We start from the raw sequence: 21,070 nt of genomic DNA, 5'->3' as shown, positions 1-21,070 counted from the left end.
TCCCTGGTTTCCAGGCTTCACAGTTACTGCTTGTACTTGACTTTAAAATAAAAATCAATACAATATCAATGGTGGAATTAATTCATCCAGTTACATTTGAATTCCTTAAAAAAAGATGGCTTTATATTTTAAGGACCTACAATTACTAAACAGTCCGTTGAAACATTCCGTGTGAACAAAAACAAAGAAAAACAAAAAAACGGAGAAAATCAGCTTTAGAGCAGATTTATAATTGTTAATCTCTATGAACTTTGGTAAGCAGCTAACAAACAACTGGAATGAAACTTGCGTCCTGTATGCATATTACAGTTTTTTAAATATATTTTTCTTTTTATTTGTCTTTTTTCTTCTTTACTACTTTATCTTAGACATGTGCTCTTCCACTTCTGCAGCAGAGCATTTCATAGACACACACCATGTGTTATGATCATTTCAAATGTGGATTTTTTCCTGTAATGTCTTTTTTTTTTCCATTTCTTACTGCGAGAAAAATAAATAAATAAAATCAGCAGGTTCCATAATGACTGCATTGCTATCTTTGGTGTTCCTCCACAGCAATATGTTTTCCTGACAGAATTACCCTGCCACCGACACGTATACCATGCATCTTCTCTCGGTCTATAAATGTCCTTCCTCCCACTGGGAAACACTTAAAAGAAATTGGGCTTGCCATGTTAATATATATGAGGAAATAGGAATTTTGTCTGTTTGCTATATTAAGTAACAGAACAGAAAAGTTGCTTTTCCCAAGTAAACATAGAAAATATTAAAGAAATGACAAAATGTAAAAAAAAAAACAAAAAAAAAATTTCAACAGTGTCCTCAAAAGTGTAGAACATCCATCTAAGAATTTACAAAAAAGGCAAATCAGTATTCACTAGTGTTGTTTTCGTCAACGATGACGATGATGAAATTATTTCCTTGACACACCTTTTTTGCATGACGATAACGAGACGGTGACGAGCCTAACGTGGCTCTTTGATGACTAAAACATGACGAGACGTGTTTGAGTTTTCGTTGACGAGACGAAAATGTTAGTGGGTCAGACGTTCAAAATGCATGACATTTCTGTCATGCACATGACGGGGTTTTGGTCTGGCTGCAAGTGTAATAAGTTATCATATTGACCCATGTTTGAGTGACTCTGAAACGTAGACAAAAATGCAGCATTTGAGACGTGTTGCTGTTCCCCATGTGTCTAAATGAACAGCACACTTGGCTTTGTTTGTAACGTTAGCAGCTTGTTTAGCCATGTTTACATTCAGTGACGGTGTGGTCCTCTGTGTGTTTATGTTCCGTCAGCACATTGCGATATGTTAAACTGGTCAGTTATATGTGCAGCTTTATCATACGTAGAGCCTGCTAGCTTTAGGCTAAAACAAATATACCTTTATTATTGTAAATATTGGTGAAAATACTTTTTTATCTTTTCTTTCTTTTTTTTTTTTTTGCAGGCCAGAGCTTCGGGAGCTGCGTGCTGGCCTGCTCCCCCGCTGGTCATCCCGCTGCTGCTTCCACCTGTCTGTGTGGATCTGCTGTGCTGCTGAAGTCCTGGCCTGGCCTGGCCTGCCCCCCCCCCCCCCCCATCCCAGTCTGGTCGCCGGCAGGAGGGTCCCCCCTTATGATCCAGGTCCTGCTCAAGGTTTCTTCCCTCCTAAAGGGGAGTTTTTCCTTGCCACTGTTTGGCTTAAGGTTTTTCTCCCACTAGGAGTTTTTACCTGCCGTTGTTTGTGTAATAATTGCTCGGGGGTCATGTTCTGGGTCTCTGGAAAGATCCTAGAGACAATTTCTGTTGTAATAGACGCTATATAAATACAATTGAATTGAAAATTGAATTGAATTTCTTTTTTTAACTAAAACTAGACTAAAATCTTTGAGTTTTCGTCGACTAAAACTAGACTAAAACTATCACATATAGAAACGACTAAAATGTGACTAAAACTAATAAGCATTTTCGTCCACAAGACTAAGACTAAATCTAAAATGGCTGCCAAAAACAACACTGGTATTCACAACATCTAAACACTAATGCCCCCAGTTTCGGCAAGCATTCCTCATTATTTAGTGAATACCTACTTATTTTTCCAAGGCTTTAGCATCCTTTGTGATCTAATGCCCTTAAGAATGTATTAGTGTTGACACAGCAAGCCGGATGTTAGTTAGTTAGTGGAATTGGCTGGCTCGATCTGAAAAAATAACATTCTGCTAGATAGTAGGATGTCATGAGGCAAACAAGAAAGGCCTAAAGAGAGGAGGGGGAGCTGTATTAAAGGTTGTTGTTGGGCTAAAGCAGCCATATGTGGATCTATAGGATGAGGCTCTCACACACTCTCACACACACACACACACACACACACACACACACACACACACACACACACACACACACACACACACACACACACACACACACACACACACACACACACACCAAAGAAACTCATTAAATAGCGGTAAAGGGGACATGACAGGCAAGAAAATGAGAGGGAGGAGAGGAGTTGATGGGAAGCGGGCGAAGACAGGTCAAATAAACCAACAGGACACAGCAATGACAACATAAAAGCCACGAGACCAAAAGCAAACGAGGAAAGTTGGAATAGAGACCTCCTAATAACAGACGATCTTACTACTGGCGCTTTTCCACTAGTACCTACTCAGCGCGCAACGGCTCGGGACGGCTTGTCACGGCTCGTACCGCCTCCACCTGCTTTGTCCCCGTTTGTTTTTCCACAGCCAGGTGAGGAGTAGGCGGGTTGGGGTGAAGCTGCTGTGACGTACTCGATTGCGCAACCCCTTTGTTTGTGTCAGCGCTGATGAGAAATCAGCTGGAGCCTCGAACGGCTGAGAGTAAAACAGAGCTCCTGGTGGATCTGATAGTTCCTTATCACCCGTCTACATCCCTTTTTTAATTCTCTCGTCAGCCACCAGGTTTATGAACATCTGCACCTCAGAGTTGGATCACCAAACAGACGTTTGCGCTGTATAATAAAATCGCAGCGAGCCGCCAGTCGCTCTCGCACTGACTCCTGTGCTGACTCCCGCTTCCTGATTCAAACGTCTGACGGCCCCCCGATCAATCGGTGGCGTGGAGGGTGGTGACGTCAGATCCAGGGCCGACTCAGCACACTTAGAACCTCGGCAGAATAGGTACAGAAAAAGTATCTTCTTGGCACGGCTCCACCCGCCTCGGCCCGTAGTGGAAAAGCAGCAAGACGGGGGCGTGGTGGGTAGAAGCGCGCTGAGTAGGTAGTTTCAGTTTCATTTTTTTTTTTATTTGTTAGAGAGGGACAACGTACATTAAGAAACATTTTATAAAATAAAATGTAAATGTACCCAATTGTAGCCAAAAGGCTAGTTTACATTGGCAGTCCCCCTGCCAGAAATAATAGGCTAGTACCTAGTAAAAAAGATTAAGTGGAAAAGGGAAAAGATTAGTGGAAAAGGGCCATAAGCTACGATAAACACACACTGCTCAGCATTAATAACTGTATAATGATTCATGAGGGATTCTGGTACTTTTTACTTAGTGGGGGTTCACTTCCTCTTAAAAAGTACATGAAAATATGAACATAAAACAGGTGCAGCTCAAACATCCCGAGTTACAAAACTATGTGCTGCAACTAGCCCTCATAAATAAAAGCAGGATAGTTCAAGCAGCAGATTGTGTTCAGTATTGAAAGTGACACATCTGTTAGCAGGTCAGACTGCTGTTGAAAAGTGTTAAGGAAAAGAACCGTGGGGCCATTCAGAAATGAGGCCGGCCTGTCAACTCCCACGTGGTTATTGGAAAGTAGTTTATATCTAAAAGGCCACGTGACGGTGCAGGAAGGAAAAAACCACTGCGCTCCAAACACCGTCGCTCATCTGGGGTCGAACTCACACGCACAAAGCAAATGTTACATTTCAGCGTCATAATAAAGTGAAACACGGAGGCGGCAGTATCATGGTTTAGGCTTGCTTGCCGTCCACGATGAGACAGTGAATTCTGATTATACCAGTGGATTTTAATATACATATATATAAAATAAACATAAATAGATTTAATAGGAGCTGAGATGAAAATCCACCCAAGCTGAAGTCCAAGAAACACCAACAGCTACAAGAAAACTGCCAGTGACTGCTGGACATGAGGATCGCTGACAGCCAGCGTTCGTTACCTGCACATACGCGATACTGGACTAGCTTCAACAATACATAAATACGTCTTGCTTATCGTCATCCGCGCTTTAGGACTTGAGTGAAATATTCTGCACACGTTCAGATTTTCACAAGATTGACAGCAGCTCTTTGGCAAAGCGCAAGGGTTTGCTGATATGGGTGCGTTGCTACAGGCACTGCTAAAAATGTTAAATATGAACCAGGAAGTCCTATTTGAAAGATAATTGCATGTTCAGAGCTCTCATTGATACTTGCAATCCTCGGAGGCATATGTTAGCGGAGAGCTGCTTAAGATTTCATGCTTGAGAAAGTAGACATTTAGGACTAAATACTAGACATATATTATTGACTGGCTGCTTAAAATGTATAAAGAACCTTGACACATACTACCAGTGTATTTAGAAAAGTACAATTTTATATCCAATGCAGTATTAAATATTGAAGTCCAAATTGATTTTTGGTGAGAAAATGTTTGTTTCAGAAGATTAGCCTTTAATGTGAAAATAAAATGAATCACGGTCAGTCTAGGCCACGGCCCGGGGGCCAGAGTACAAGCACCTCGATGAGATTCATTCCTGAAAAACTGGCACTGAAATGTGCAATAAAAAAGCTGCAGGAAGTGAATTTAAACTTTCTCAAATCAGACATTGAGAGCGAGGGGGAGGGGTGAGAGAGGCTGAAACCGACTGGAGCGCATCGTGGGTCTCCTAACGTGCAGGTACCCACCTGACCAGTGTCCGGTGGAGGCTCCTGAGCGGTCGGTGCAGGTGTTGCTGACGGGCAGGAAAACCGTCTCCCAGCCTCCGGGTGCGTAGCGCCAGTTGTGAGATTCCAGGATGAGCGTGCGCTGGGTGCCGTAGGCGATCATGAAGCAGTAGACGACGTGGTGGAGCTGGCAGCCGTAACCACAGCCCTTATTAATGTTACACACCAGCTTCCTCGCCTTACTGCAGTCTGGGGGGTTCTAGCAGGAGGAGAAAGTAATGTTTCAACAGTTTTTATTGCTCCACTTTCACCTTGCATCTCTCCGAGACCTACTCTCTGACATGTAATAACACATGGCTGATATCATTTTTTTATTTGTTTCCATTGCCAGTCCTCATACTCAACTGTAATTTTATGTTGCCTGCTTACTCTTTTTCCCCAGTTTGCCTTTTCTCTATTACCTTGTAATATTTTTTCTAACCTTCATTCTCCCATTCGCTCTTTTCAATTCCTCTTTTACTACCTTTTTCTACTATTACAAGATAATTATTCCTCATGTTCAAATTGTACATTAAGAAGCATTATCTGTGTAGTCAATTAATATATCATAATTCTAATTTTCCTAAGTAAATGTGGTCATAATGAAAATAGAATTATTATTTACATGTAATCAAATGCATCTTCACTGGTGGATATTAAATCCAGTAGCATGTAGTGCTCAACAAATACAAAATTGCCTCTTGTTTGGGTGATATTTGTAAAAAAAAAAAAACAACTAAAACCTTTAATGGCTGTTTTGGAGAAGTATTGTGCCTTTTAAAAACGGGCTGAATGCCACGAGATGCACAGACAGAAACTCATTCTTGGGTTTGGTCCTTTCCTGGGATTTTCCAACAATAAGAAAAATATAGAATACTGGAGGCTTTATTCTTTAATATTTTTTCCTCCATAATCTCTTTTGTTGCTCATCCATTCTCTTATTCACTGTCCAATTTTTTTCTTTTGCTTTCTGTTCACTTCCCTGTCTTCTTCTTAAGCCCCTTCACAATATTTTCCCCTGGTTCCCCGCTCTCATCATTCCTATCTTTTAACAACTCTGTTTTCGCATACGACCCCCTCCTCCTCTCTGTGCTTTTCCCTCTCTTTTTCCGACACACATTCTTATTCCTCAACTTGAAAACTGGCTTCAACATAATGAGAGGAAGAATTCCAAAGAAAAAAGGTGCTGGAGCAAAAAAAAAAAAAACAAGGAGAAATCGCGAAATATAAAACACACAAAGTAAAAGAAAGAAAGAAAAGGAAACCGATGGAGTGACACGCTGCAATGCCGGTGAGTTGCCGGGCGGGTTCTGATCCTCTGCAGCCGGTCTGAGTGCCAACCAGCTTCCTAAACAGCAATTACTGGCTGATGGGAGTGTTTTCCTCATTAGGCTGCTGCAGCTGTGGATGGTTCACAGTAATCAGGCCACCCGACACCCACCGGCTAACGCTGCCTATCACGCACTCGCAAAAGAAGGAGGAGAGAGAAAAGGGAAGAAAAAGATGGGAGAAGGAGGTTGAAACGAAAAGGAAGCGAGGAGGAAAAAACAACAAGAGGATTAAAACTGGGGATGAAACGACAGGGTGCAAATGAGAGGAGGTGCAAAAACGTGAAGAGGAAAGGAGAAAAGATCTTTAAAAGGTGCATAACGCTGGTCAACATCAGAGCTGATCAATGACATGAACGGAGGGCAACAGCCGCTGAGCTGACAGGACGAGCCAAAGAGGTATTCCCTCTGTGTTACAGGCTGCCACTTCACTGCTACCCCAACAGGTGCCCCTACAAATAATCTCCAGGGCCGGCATACGCAAAGGACCTCCCGCATGCTGGCTGTCTGTGTAAAAACCTCTGTCTCTGTATTTGAGCTGGAAGCCATGATCCCATTCTGGGTGGATGATGGTGAAGTGGAATGACTGAAATCAGAGTAATGACTCCAGATGCATGCGCAGCCAGCCCTTAGAACATCTTTGTACTTACTGTAGGTCAAGTGACTGTTTCAATTGTGTTTCCTTTACAACGTGAAACAAAGGGGCTGTTGCAGTAATTTCATGATATTGTTGATTCAGGAAGGGTAAATATTCAAAACAGTCCACAGTTTTACCGAACACAGCTTGTCCACGCATAGACGAACACTGGAGGTAATGTGGAGTTCAGTGTCTCGCTCAAAGACACTCCTACATATGATGGAGCTGGGAATTAAAGGACCATTTTCTTGACTGAAAGATGCACCCTCAACCAAGTTAGGGCAAGAACAAGACAGAAGAACGTCAGAACCTAGCTAAAAAAAAGTAACCTCAGGTATGTATACACTGTGATCTGCACATTTACTCACTGGAAGATTTTTAAAGTTAGACTCCAGCATATCTGAAGGCTATTTCTGCGCTGCTACTGTTGGCAAAAGAGCTATATGGGTTAAGCTGTTCATATTAAATTCATCCTATTCAAAGGGATTTGAATTTTCCTAATGAATATTGTCTAATGAAGAACACTCCTCAGTAACAAATCTTACACAATTAATTTAGAGAGAATGGTGAATTCAGACTACCACAATGGTTTTACTGAGCCGTTCCTTCAAAACTTCTAATATCATTACAATACAACCACATCACAATGAAGTGTATTAAATCAAGTTATTTGTACGTTAAATAACTTTTTTTTTCCAGCAACAGCAATTCAGATGTCGCTATTGTAATGCAAGGTTGTTCATTTTCAGCCTTCACAGTCCTGAGTGTGATCTGATGAATGCTCTCAAACTACAATTTTTTAGATTGAACTGCATATTTGATCCCTTTTTATTATTCAAAAAGTTAATAGAAACTATTTTTAAAGCATTTCTGGCGCCTTAAAGTTCCTAGTTTCACTAAAATACCAAACCTTTTATTTCTTAGCGAAATCAACCAGGATTCAAACGTTAGAGTTATAATAACTGAACCCCAACATGGTGCTTAATGTGAACCAGCAGAGCCTCATTTTCTCTGGTAAAACGGGTAGAAGGTAAGTATCAGGCTTTTGCTGTAGACAGGAATGCCGGGTGGAGTGACCGTGATGACGATGACAACTACTTTCACACACAAAAAAAAGATAAAATATAAATATAAAATATTCTACAGTCATAAAACAGAGCTAGAAATAATTCAAAAACCAAACAAATTTGTACAAAGTAATTTGTACAAAGACAATAATTGCTTCAGCAGTTTTGTTTTTCCATTAAATAAATTCTCAGTTTGAACTTGATGCCAGGAAGACATGAAACAAATGTTTACCACTGTGTTACATAATTTCCTCTTAACAGCAGTATATGTGTTTAAGTAAAAAGTTCTGAGATTAATAGGATGACATGTGCGGTCCGGCATTCTCATCCATTGTCTTTGTCTGTCATGGACACAATCATGCATGAAACCTTTTTAGAAGTAGCCCATAAAAAGAAGACTGTTGAGGGAATGAAGAATTTGCAGTGTTTTCAGTTATATTTCACACTAGTCTAACAGATATAGGATCAGACATTGTGTTTTGGCTCTAATTAAAGACGGGTGGAGGTGGATATTAGAAGCTCTAACCCGAGCTAGCATCCCTCATAGAGCCATTCTGCTGAGGTACTTGCAAAATGTGGTTTGACATCATCTTGCTGATATAAGTGAGACCTATGACGACTAGATCAGAGGACGCCGTGTCCCGGAATTTCAAGAAGACCGTAAAAAATAAGTTGAGTCTGAATTTTATTTATCCCTGGTCCTTCCTCCACACATACAGAGATTCCTATGTATTCTCTGAATATTTTAATGACGGTGCCTTAGTGTTCAGCACTGTTTTCCTCACAGCAAGAAGGTTCCTGGTTCGACTTCCTGTTTGCATGTTCTCCCTGTGCTCGCGTGGTTTCCCTCCGGTTACTCCGGCTTCCTCCCACAGTCCAAAAACATGCGTAGTAGCTTAATTGATGATTCTAAATTGCCCGCAGGTGTGAGTGTGAGTGTGTCTGGTTGTCTGTCTGTATATGTGGCCTTGAGATAGACTGACCACCTGTCCACGGTGGACCCCTGCCTCTCGCCTGTAATGAGCTGGGATAGACTCCAGCAGACCCGTGACCCTGCAAAGGATAAAACGGGTATAGAAAATGGATAGATGGATGGATTATCTACCATGGAGGACAAAATCTGAATTTCTTAGCAATTTTGCGCGGGCTGTTATACTTCCCCCTATTGTTCGGGGAGACGTGTCTCAGTAACGACCCAGTCACTGCAGCTGATTACAGCCCCTCTAGCCAAGGCTTCCGCTCTGCTAAAAATACATGAACGGTCTATATTTGGAGGAAGCCGTGTCACTCTGGACAGAGTACATACATCGGAAAGGATCTCAGATGAGGAAATAGCAGAAAAATCTGGTAAGTTTTCACAATAAAACCCAATAACGCTACGATAACCTGTAGCACTTGCTATTGACGGCCTGACGCTTTAGATTCAATGTTATTTATTTTTTTCTCCAACTGTGTGTGCCTAGAACAGTGCAGCAGATGATGTGCTCTGCCTCTCAAGGTTACCAAGAAAAAAAAATAAACCTTTGTTAAGATTAAAATGCATAATATATACATATACACATGCATACATACATATATAAATACACACACACATATATATACATACATACACACACACATATATATATATATACATACATACATACACACACACATATATATATATATACATACACACACACACACACACATATATATATATATATATATATATATATATATATATATATATATATATATATATATATATATATATATATGAATATGAATATGAATACAAAAAAGAGAAAGCAAGAGAGAGAGACCTTTCAGGTTTTGCCAAATTTGGTATTAACCATTAATCTATATATGCAGGCACCTGAGGAAAGAAAAAAAGAAAAAGGTTCCCAAGGCAACAGAGGCAAGGCAGGGACAAAGCAAAACCGAGCCCCAACTGAAAAAAGAGGCAGCCTCAGTCGCTGGAAGTAAGAGTTAAGTCATGCAGTCTATTGTTGATCCAAACATACATTTTATTACAGGACATTTCAAGAAGAGTCATAATTCTCGTTTCGAGTAATTTAGAAATACAAATGCCACCATTTAACGCGACTATATAAAGACTCGTAGTACAAAAGTAGATGGAAAGCTTGTTCAACTGGACTCCGTGGTTACTGAATGATGCGAGTGGACAGATGGAGCAGACGTAGAGACGGAGCTGTTTAAACCAGGAATGGAGGGAGAAGCTGGTGTGGGTAGTGGAGACAGCAGGACAGGAGGCAGGAGTCCTTCTATCTCTGTGTGCACTTATGGATGCATGAGACCATGTGAGACACAAGCACGCACGCACGCACACACACACACACACACACACACACACACACACACACACACACACACACACACACACACACACACACACACACACACTCCATCTCTTTGCATATGAGCATGTGCATCAATCCTGTGGCTGAATGTGTGTGGCAATTGCCTGCATAGGTGAATCCATCTGTGCACGCCAGTGTGTGTGTGTGATGAATTAGTGATGGCAGCTGGTGGAGCGGTGTGATCCCTCAGCGGTGGTGACAGCAGCTGTTAGAGGTGCTGTGTCCGCCCAGCCAGACCGAGTGGGTCCTCTTCATCAAACACATCGGCTCATTAATGCTGCAGGGTCTGCTGCCGCACCCACACACCCGGGAACCCGGCGGCACCGGAGCAGGGGAAAGGGGAGCGGTGCGGCTGGGGTGAATGGATGCGTCCTCCGTTTCAGGTTGTGTGACAGTGTGTGTAGGTGTACGCAAATGTGCATCTATTTAAGCCTCAGCAAGCATATGACTGTCTGCTTGTTTACTGCATATTTCTGCATATGCATGCTTGCAGATCTGTTATTCGGTGTTTCTGCAAGCGCCTGTGTGTTTTGCCGTGTGTGTGCGCGCGTGCGTGCGTTTGACGCCGAGCTGCTGACAAATAACAAGAATCCTGCTTGTTAGATGTGACAGCTGAAACCGGCTGCTATCGTTCCCCCCACCTGCTACTTGTGGAAACTGATGCTGACAGTTATGGATGGTGCAAATGAGACAAGCAATTATGAAAGATGTGCTCAAAAACGCATAAGGGCGCTTATCCGTGTGAGTCAAACATGGATCACGGTGTAGCCGTGTCTAAATGTATCCGCGCGGGTGAGAGCGCGGGCCAGCTGGCCGTGCCGCAGGTGTGTCGGCAGATACCTGTAGGTAGGTGATTCTGTTCTGGACCAGATCCGACAGGTCCTTAGCCTCCTTCGTTCTCCATTCGCCAACTCCGTCCGCCTGGCTGAGGTAGTACAAGTCTGTCATGATGGACCTGCAGACACAAAAGCAGAGATTTCAAAAGCTCACACTTTAATAATTAGATTTGAATGATACAAACAATCTATCCATTGGTTTGTAAACTATTGTTTTGTTCTCTTGACATTTAGATGGTTTTCAAATTGCGTTGGTTTATGGAAAATGTAAAAAAAAAAAGAAAAAAAAAGCACCAGTGGAAAAAGAAAGCTGTTGGAATGAATATGTGGCTTCATATCACGAGAGAAATATGCAAAGGTTGAGGTTAGTGGCCCGTGGCGATGCAACCAAGGAGAAACGTTACAGAAACGGCACACAGTCCATATTGATGCAAACACAGATGAGCAGGGATGGTAGGGAGGAGACCGTTTCACCACCGTAGGTAAACGCAAATATGTTTTTACCAAGCTGTGTGCTCGTCTAAGACATGTTTGGTTTCATGTTGGCGTCAGGAATGGAATCAGTCACTAACACTTTTCAACATATTTAGCCATGAGCTTGTTTTTCATTATTGAATAAAGTTACAATGTGGGGCTGTCAGCTTGCAGAGCATGCTTGTCTGGTATTGTTATGCTTTAAGATTTCGATCGCTAATTCATGTCCTATTTGCGCTAATCAGGCAAACCAAGGGAACGCTCAACCTCGCGTCTCTAGTTCCCACAGCAGCCAATCAAAATATTTGAGAGAAGGTAGTTACATATTTATAAGAAATGCTCCCCTCAGGATAAGTACAGTTGGGATAAACACATCTATTGGATACGTCTTAAGAATTCCTAAGACGCAACTTTCTTTCATGATATTTAAAGACAGTGTTGTTTCTCTGAATCCGACTGACAACAGCAGCTTCTCCCTGGAGGTAAAGCATTTTCTTTTGGATTAATTCTGCCTTCGACATCTCGCTGACAGCAAATCTGTGTACATGTCACACACTGCATCACGTCATGACCATCCACTCACAAACATGCCCATGACTTCTGATATATGCAGCTACTGGCGCTCGCGTACACGCACTTATGCAAGATTAATTTATTACTCACTTCTCGACCCAAATCAGTCACATCCTGTGTGACAGAGCTCTTATACAAGTATTCAGTAGCCCATGCTAAGACGCACACACACAGACACACACACTCACAATAGGAGATCAACATACTGCGTCTCCTTTCAACACTGTGGCATGGTGAATGGTGCCTTTCTAAGCTAACTTAGACAGCATCATTACTCATTGTCACACAATGAAGCAGGAACCACGGTGTGTGTGAATGGATCTGAATCTCTCCTTAAAGGGGAGCCATCAGCAACTCTCTGGGAGAAGGAAAAGCACACCTGGCTGGCTGCAGGATGCAGCAAGAAGGAATCAACAGATAAAAGCCCTGTGGGACTTGATGGGAAGACAGAGGAACACCTCAAAGACATGAAACTTGCTGTATTATCCACACGTGTGTGTGTACGTGTGTGTACTTCAACATATGTGGAGCTTAAGGGCATCCCCAAAGCATCTGACTGACTCAGTCTGCAGATATTGAAGCTGGAGCTGCACATCTAGTCTCTAATGCTGCATGAATACCAATTAAAAAGTCCCAGGTTCACATTGCGAATATAAACAGGTCAGGTGAGAGAAGGGCCGGGCAAAAACAGAGGCCAGAGTATTGTTCTATGACACATGATCCAGTTTGTACCCGAGCATCGTTTCTTTTGTGTGTCTGTGCATTTATGAAACAACATAAGCAACCATACTGTCCTGGCTATCCTGCTCTATATAGTTATTTTATTCTCAGTATATGATTGGCTCTTATACATGTTTTAAATCTCTAATAATCGAGTTTCAGTTGCCATCTTGTTTTCTTAAAAGCACGTTTATGACATTTTGCTTCATGCTGCGTGTTTCCATTGTATTACGTGTTCCACAAATTGCATAAATTTCGACGTCTCGAACAAGAAGGGATTGTCTGAACAGTAGTCATAACAAAAAGAAGTATTTAATTACACTCAGTCTTGTGGCCAAAATGCAACGTGCAATTCCTTTCCTATATCCAGCCTGTTAAGAAAATCAGTGGCAGTCGGTTACTTTATCTTCATATCACATGATCTTGATCCTGACCTTATGCGTTACATTAACGCACATCCTAAGTCACTTTTGTACAGACTCATATCCGGCACTTTAAAAAACTCAGATTGTACATTTCTGTTTATACATTTTATCTCTTATATATTTGCTTTTATATCTGTGTCTGTATTGTATTGCACCAATCACCACAACAAATTCCTTGTGTGTGTTTAACAAACTTGGCAATAAACCCTTTTCTGATTCTGATCAACAGATGGTGTTCTCCCAGATGTTCAGTCCTTTTTTTCTCTCCCCTGAACATTAAAAGTAACTTAAGTGTGAATCTGAGCTAGTTTGTTTTAATTGCATGTTTAGCTTACAATGACGACACACTCCTCTTCAGGTGACCAGATGTTCAGGTGTTTTATTTCCAGCGGCAGATATTTGAACCTTGACCTGCTGCTTTCTGGCAGCTCTCTATGAACGTCGCTTCCAGTAACCTGATCCACAAAAGCTCTTCATGGAGCAGCTGTCATTTTTCAATGCAAGAACAAGTAAGTAATGGCATAGTCTCTTTAAGTGCTCTATTTTTATTTTGGCCCGTACGACCGCCACCGCCCCGCCTGAGCGGAATCCAAATGAAGGAGCTGCGCAAATTTTATTCAAGTCAAGTTGTGCTGGCCTGCTCTGCTTATGTCTGCAGAATATACAAATTAACCTGGGGGAAAGAGATGAAGATGGAAAGTGAATGCCTGTGAAAATCTGTCTATACGCGTACAGGGTGAGGAATTGGTCTTTGTAAATCTACAGCGATGATGTAGACAATAGGTCCTGTGAACCACCTCGGGAGGACGACAATGGAGCCGCTTGGCTCTGAGACTCGGGGCTTTTCGTCATTGGGCTGTGTGGAAAGCTGCCACCCAGACAGCAGGGCGCGTCTATGATCTTCCCAGCGCCACCAGGCCTCGCAGCCACGATGAACGGATAAGACAATTAGTACTAGTGTCATCTACCATCTCTTGATGAACTGCTACATTATAATCACTCTGTCGATTTTGTTTTTGTGGGGAGAAATGGTTTTTAAGGTTAAAAAACTGTTAAATTATGAATTATGTGTCAAATTTTCAATAATGACTAACATTCCCGTTCAAGATAAAGCCATTAAGACATTAAAGTACTGTTTTTGTTTTAAGCATTCAAATGCACTTAATAATAAAAGCAAACTGATGATGCTAGTTCCAAGTGAACCGACACAAACGCTGGCGTATGAGAGGCGGAACGTCATTAGTAACATTCAGTATTTTATGAAGCAAAATTATTCAAACAACAGAACTTTACGCCCACTAATTTCCAGTTGTTTGGCTTTTTCTTTTTCCATACATTATCTTTTAAACCCCCCGCCCCCTCAAAATACCTTTTATTACTTTCTTTACCAAGTGTTGGGATTTAAATGAAAGGAGGAGTGACTCCACCCGGGATACAGCTGTAGCATGCACCTTGTATCACAACTTAGATTGCTTGATGGGTTAAATGTGTTCTCTATAAGAAACGAGAGGAAAACTAAGGAAAACTGCTTTCCTGCACCGGGACAATTCAATTTGTCATAAAAGTATAGTAGATAATTGTTCAAAATATAATGCTGGGTGGATAAAAAAAAGAAACTGTGCTAGTTAATGAGTAATGTGTCTCTCAAGTGGCAAAATCATGATTGTTTAGGACACAAAAAGGTCTGTTTATCTGTTTAGGGCTGTTATAGTGTGCACCTCCAAGGTACAGCTAATTTTGTAAACTAACTAGTGAAGGTTATTATAATAATTCAGCCTGAAAGGTGCAATCAGCCAAGCCTGCTGCATCCCTCAAGGTAACTATTATTTCCCGGGACATTGCAACTGAAAGAGCAATTATCATCTCGAGCTTATTTATTTTACAGATTTCATCATCTGTGCTTCCTAATTAAGGCCCGATACTAAACGTGCTCACCTCTCCTGGTGTCCCAGGTCCTGCAGGAGTGTGTCAGCATACTTCTGCCTCTCGGTGGGATCGACGCTGGCCAATTTCTTTACCTCGCTGCGCACAAAGTACCAGAACTCTTTAACGCCGTTCTCCACCCTTCTCCGCAGCTCCTCCTGATTCGGCCCGGGGCCTGCAGAGGGATGTGAGACGCAACAGCTCAGATCTAACAGCAACTCAATTTGGAGGTTTTCAGCTGGTGTGACATTTAGAATCTGGAACAATGAATCAATGACATCTTTGATGCCTCTGCACAGAAGAAACGCGAGAAGAAACGAGGCAAGCAATGATGTCAGGAGGTCTTCTTGAATGTCTGCACATTAGATTCTGGAAGCATAAATAACTTAACAGAAAGCATGGATTGAAAAAATAGCTTCATTCTTTCATACTCCCTCCGTGGGTGTTGCTTTGACCTTAGTAAGAACCTTTTTTTTTTTCACCGTTTTTGTGCATCGTCTCATGTTTTTCCATTCAGGAATTGCATACACACGGATAACAACTACCTGCTCTGGTTTCAGCACAGAGGAACAGATAAAGAAACAGGGAAAAGAAGCGCAGCCGCAAGCAGGAGGGAGGGAGGAGGGAGCCAGTGTCGAGGGCACAGCTCTTTTTTTTCTCTAAACTTTCATTCTCGCACTCGCACTTTTTTTTTTCTCTTCTACCCCCTACCCTTGTGGAAAAAAGCTGGAGGGTATTTTTAGATGGGTTTTTTCCCCCCTGTGGCAAGATGGAAAGGCTGACCCTGTGCTGGCCTCCACGTTTACAAGTCCTTTTTTTATTTTCTCTCTCTGTCTGTCTCTTTCCTCTCGTCTCCCTCTCGCTTTGCCAGTGGGGCATTCACACTTTCTCCACTTCATTCACACATTTCTCCCGTTTACTTGACAGCTTCCCTGCTCCTCTGACCACTGCTTAGAGTAAGCAAACACACATCTAACCCTGCCCAATGATGATGCGTCTATGCCACCATCTCAGTGGCGTTGCAGTGGGTCGCACACTGGACTGGACTGAGGTTGTAGCTGCAGGCAAGAGCAGCTGAACGGTTCCATGGCATAAACTGTCAGCCCACACACTTTCACTGTGATATATTTTATTATATTTCAATGCTTTATGCCTAATCCTTTTCTTGCAGCCCTTCGGACAGTCAGACTTACCATCTCCAGTGAGTTTCTGGAAGCTGTGTATCTTCTGTTTGGCTCTGGTTAACTGGTCCTCCAAGGAGCGCAGCCTTCCTGCAGCCAAGGACCCAGCGTCTGCCTGACCCTCCGGTATCCTGCAGCATGCAAAGAGATCATGTGACGGGTGAGCATGTGCACATCATAGGAGAAGAGAGTGCAAAAATGATACATTTGCCATTGTTGAGTTATGTAAAAACATTTCTGCATTAGTATCAAAAAAAATATATACCGGTATATAAAAGATTAAGTATTAACCTTTAGATCCTGATGAAACTTGATGTAAAAGGCATGGCATCACAAACCCCTACCTTCACTCATCCATTTGTCTGTTTTTAGCCCTCACTCGTTGTTTTCCATTAAAATCCGGATGGTTGCTATGGAAATATTGTCATATTCTCCACACAGTGTCAGATGACATCAGTCTAGATCTATTTAGAGTAGGTCGCCCACTCACAGCATATGTTATTTAAAACCTGGTTCTAATCGTCTCTTGTGACTCAGGAGGTTGATGCGGCAGCGAGAACATCAGCCGTTTGCTCTGATGGGTGACCCCGTACTTGTTTCCTGAAGTAAAACTTTCAGGGAAAACTGAGCTGTGAAGACCTGCACTTTTATGCGTTTACAAAGGAAATTCATTCGCTAAAATCACCAGATTGCAGCCTCTGAGATCCCTGGCTTGGTGTATAAATAATAAGCAAGATTACAGTAAGAATACTGAATTCCTTTCCATATTTTTCAGGTTGAGCCTATCTTCTTCTCCAAGACCCACCCAAGTATTACATACTGAGAAAATACTGTATAATGAAATACAGTACTGTGAACCAGTAAGCATATATAGCATTGTGAAATGAATGTCACTAAAATGCCATTATATAATGAAATAAGAAAAAAAAGCATACGTAGAGCCAGATTCTTTTTCACTTTTGACTTAATGCCTCTATGAGGAGCATATGTGGGGTTGAGTCTGTGATGCAATACTTTCCTTTGGCTAATATTTTAATGCTATAATGGATACAAATTTAATTTAGTGCGAGTCATAACATAATCCGATAAAACGACAGCCTTTTCCTGACATGACATACATAACAATAACGGCTTCATCAAATCGATTAAAGAGATGGCATTCAGTTATTGGTCACTTTTGGCTTTAACATTCCTCGGGGCTTCGGGCAGACGCGCCTGTGAAGATGACGGCGCGCCACAGCACACATGCAGGATTTGCCGTTTGCGTGATATTGGACAGTAAATCCAGTAGGCTGTAAATACAGAGGAGTCAGTTTTCATATTGGCGTAATAATTCATCTTAGTGTGGCGAGTGTGCAGTGATTTTGAAAAACAAATAGGTTCCGGAAAAAAGTAGCTGAAAATTTTACTGCTGCTTTTATTAAAGAAAAAAATATGTATATTTTTCTTTAATAACACCTGGAACTGTAGTGCTTTCAAGAATTATAGCTTCCTTATAACACACTTCTGCCATGCTGGTGGATGGTAGCAGTTTATATCAAATAATATATAATCAGAGAGCAACAGGAGCAGCTCAAACATACAAAAATAAAAACTCAGAGAAAAAACAAAACCTAGATGTCAAAGCTAATTAACGTAGGTAAACTTAGAACAGTTATTTAGGGTGAACCCAAACTAGGAAATCGGTGCCGTGGCGCGAGCGACTGTCAAAAGTCTGCCGTGTTCAGCGTGTGCGAGTGCTCAAGCAAGGCACAGTTGTCATGAGTTTGGGCCCCGTGCAGCTGCACATGTTATACGTCCCACAATCTTCCTTCTGACTTAATCCAGATATCCAAACAATTAAAGGGCTGTATCTGATCAAAACAACTCAAAGTCATCATCATCATCATCATTATTATCAATCCTCATTATTAGGGCCCGAGCACTTGCAGTGCGAAGGCCCTATTGTATTTGCAGGAATTTTTATTATTAATATTATTATTATTTTTCTTCTGACAAAGTGATGGCCTTTTTGCCCCCCTTAACATGCCCAAAAAGTCACCAAATTTTGCACCCAAGTCAGGCCTGGCGAAAAATTTGATATTTAATGGTTTGCATTAATGGGCGTGGCAAAATGGCTCAACAGCGCCACCTAGAAAACTTTGTGCCTCAAGCCCCACGATACGGTTTGACGTACATGCACGAAAATCGGTACACACCTGTATCATGGCGCAACTGAAAGAAAAGTCTCTTGGCGTCATGCCCGAAACCAAACAGGAAGTCGGCCATTTTGAATTAGTCGTGTCATTTTGGCGAAATTTATGCCATTCCTTCGAAAGTTAATTCAGCCCGAACCGTAACGTGCACCCAGGTGTGTTATACATCAAAATGTGCGTCTCCATCCTGCGACAACACGCATTACTTTTCTCTTTCAAAAGCGTTACCGTGGCGACGCTAGACGCCAAAAAGCGCGCCCACCCTTCATCTGATTGGTTCGACAGAAAAAACTTTGTGCCTCAAGCCCCATAATACGGTGTGACGTACATGAAGGAAAATCAGTACACACCTGTATCATGTCACAACTTAAAGAAAAGTCTCTTGGCGCCATGGCCTAAACCGAACAGGAAGTCGGCCATTTTGAACATTCTGAATTAATTGCGTAATTTTGGAGCAATATATGCCATTCCTTCGAGAGTTAATTCAGCCCGAACTGTATCGTGAACCCAGATGTGTTATACATCAAAATGTGCGTCTCCATCCTGCGACTACACGCATTACTTTTCTCTTTCAAAAGTGTTACCGTGGCGACGCTAGACGCCAACAAGCACACCCCCCCTTCATCTGATTGGTCCATATTTGATAGTTCCCCAAAAGGCACCAAATTTGGCATGCAAGCCAGGCCTGGCGATAAATTTGATATTTCATGGTTTGCATTAATGGGCGTGGCAAAATGGCTCAACAGCGCCCCCCAGAAAACTTTGTGCCTCAAGCCCCACAATACGGTTTGACGTACATGCACGAAAATCGCTACACACCTGTATCATGGCACAACTTAAAGAAAAGTCTCTTGGAGCCATGGCCGAAACCGAACAGGACGTCGGCCATTTTGAATAAATTGTGTCATTTTGGCGAAATTTATGCCATTCCTTCGGCAGTTAATTCAGCCCGAACCGTAACGTGCACCCAGGTGTGTTATACATCAAAATGTGCGTCTCCATCCTGCGACACCACGCATTACTTTTTTCTTTCAAAAGCGTTACCGTGGCGACGCTAGACACCAAAAGGCGCGCCCCCCCTTCATGTGATTGGTCCATATTTGATAGTTCTCCAAAAGTCACCAAATTTTGCATGCAAGCCAGGCCTGGTGATAAATTTGATATTTCATGGTTTGCATTAATGGGCGTGGCCTAACGGCTCAACAGCGCCCCCTAGAATACTTTTACCTGCCATAACTTTTGAATGGTTTGACATAGAGAGTCGTGGGTGGTGTCATCAGATTCTGTATGGAGTCCTTGACCTTCATTGGCCTGAATTAGCCCCGCCCCTTCTTCTGATTGGTTGTCCCTTTTTTCTGCTATAAACTTTGAATGGTTTGACATAGGAAGTCGTAGGTGGTGTCAAGGGACTCTGCAATGAGTCCTTGAGCTTCTTTGGCCTGAATTAGCCCCGCCCCTTCTTCTGATTGGTTGTCCCTTTTTTATAATAAAATCGCCACGAGCCGCCAGTCGCTCTCGCGCTGACTCCCGCTTCCTGATTCAAACGTCTGCCGGCCCCGCCCCCCGACCAATCGGTGGCGAGTAGGGTGATGACGGCCCCGCCTCCCGACCAATCAGTGGCGCGGAGGGTGATGACGGCCCCGCCCCCTGACCAATCGGTGGCGAGTAGGGTGATGACGGCCCCGCCCCCCGACCAATCAGTGGCGAGTAGGGTGATGACGGCCCCGCCCCCCGACCAATCAGTGGCGAGTAGGGTGATGACGGCCCCGCCCCCCGACCAATCAGCTCCCTGTAATGTGGTGACGTCAGAAATATTCCCAGCTCAGCCCGGTTACAACCTTGGCAGAATGGTTACAGAAAAAGTAATAATTATTATAGTAGGGTTTTACTAATATTTATAACTTACAAATATTTAAAAAAATTAGAAAAAACAGCTCCAGACTTACATCACTAAATATCGATATGTTGGTCTCTGCTAAGTCAGTAGGTCAAATAGAAATGAGTAGCTGAGTCTTAGCTCAGCCAGAGCGTTCCCGTCTTTGGAGTCAGAGATCATAGTTCGATTCCCGCAGTATACAGACTTTTTTGTCAGCAATTTTTTTTTTTCTACATCAATATGTGCGTCCCTGTCCTGCAACGACGCACATTACTTTTCTCATTTAAAAGCGTTACCGCGGCAACGCTAGACACCAAAAAGTGCGCCCACCCTTCATCTGATTGGTTGAGAGGGAAAAAACTTTGAGCCTCAAGCCCCATAATACGGTTTGACGTACATGAACGAAAATCGGTACACACCTGTATCATGTCGCAACTTAAAGAAAAGTCTCTTGGCGCCATGGCCGAAATTGAACAGGAAGTCGGCCATTTTGAATAAATTGTGTCATTTTGGCGAAATTTATGCCATTCTTTCGGCAGTTAATTCAGCCCGAACCGTAACGTGCACCCA

General features: G+C 42.4%; 1 protein-coding gene across 1 annotated transcript in view; it reads right to left on the bottom strand.

Moving 5' to 3' along the window:
* Positions 1-21,070, bottom strand: part of fut8b (fucosyltransferase 8b (alpha (1,6) fucosyltransferase)) — a 105,779-nt gene that overhangs the window by 14,384 nt on the left and 70,325 nt on the right. The window contains exons 3-6 of the mRNA XM_061746851.1: positions 16,442-16,560; positions 15,261-15,423; positions 11,138-11,252; positions 4,885-5,122 (exon numbers count right to left, since the gene is read on the bottom strand). Of these exons, the coding sequence (XP_061602835.1) occupies positions 4,885-5,122; positions 11,138-11,252; positions 15,261-15,423; positions 16,442-16,560 (635 nt within the window). The remainder of the gene's footprint in view (positions 1-4,884; positions 5,123-11,137; positions 11,253-15,260; positions 15,424-16,441; positions 16,561-21,070) is intronic.

The sequence above is a fragment of the Cololabis saira genome, chromosome 18, assembly GCF_033807715.1.
Source record: "Cololabis saira isolate AMF1-May2022 chromosome 18, fColSai1.1, whole genome shotgun sequence".
In the NCBI taxonomy this organism is placed as follows: domain Eukaryota; kingdom Metazoa; phylum Chordata; class Actinopteri; order Beloniformes; family Belonidae; genus Cololabis; species Cololabis saira.
The sequence above is the reverse complement of the archived record's forward strand: the minus strand, read 5'-3'. Positions and strand labels throughout refer to the sequence as shown.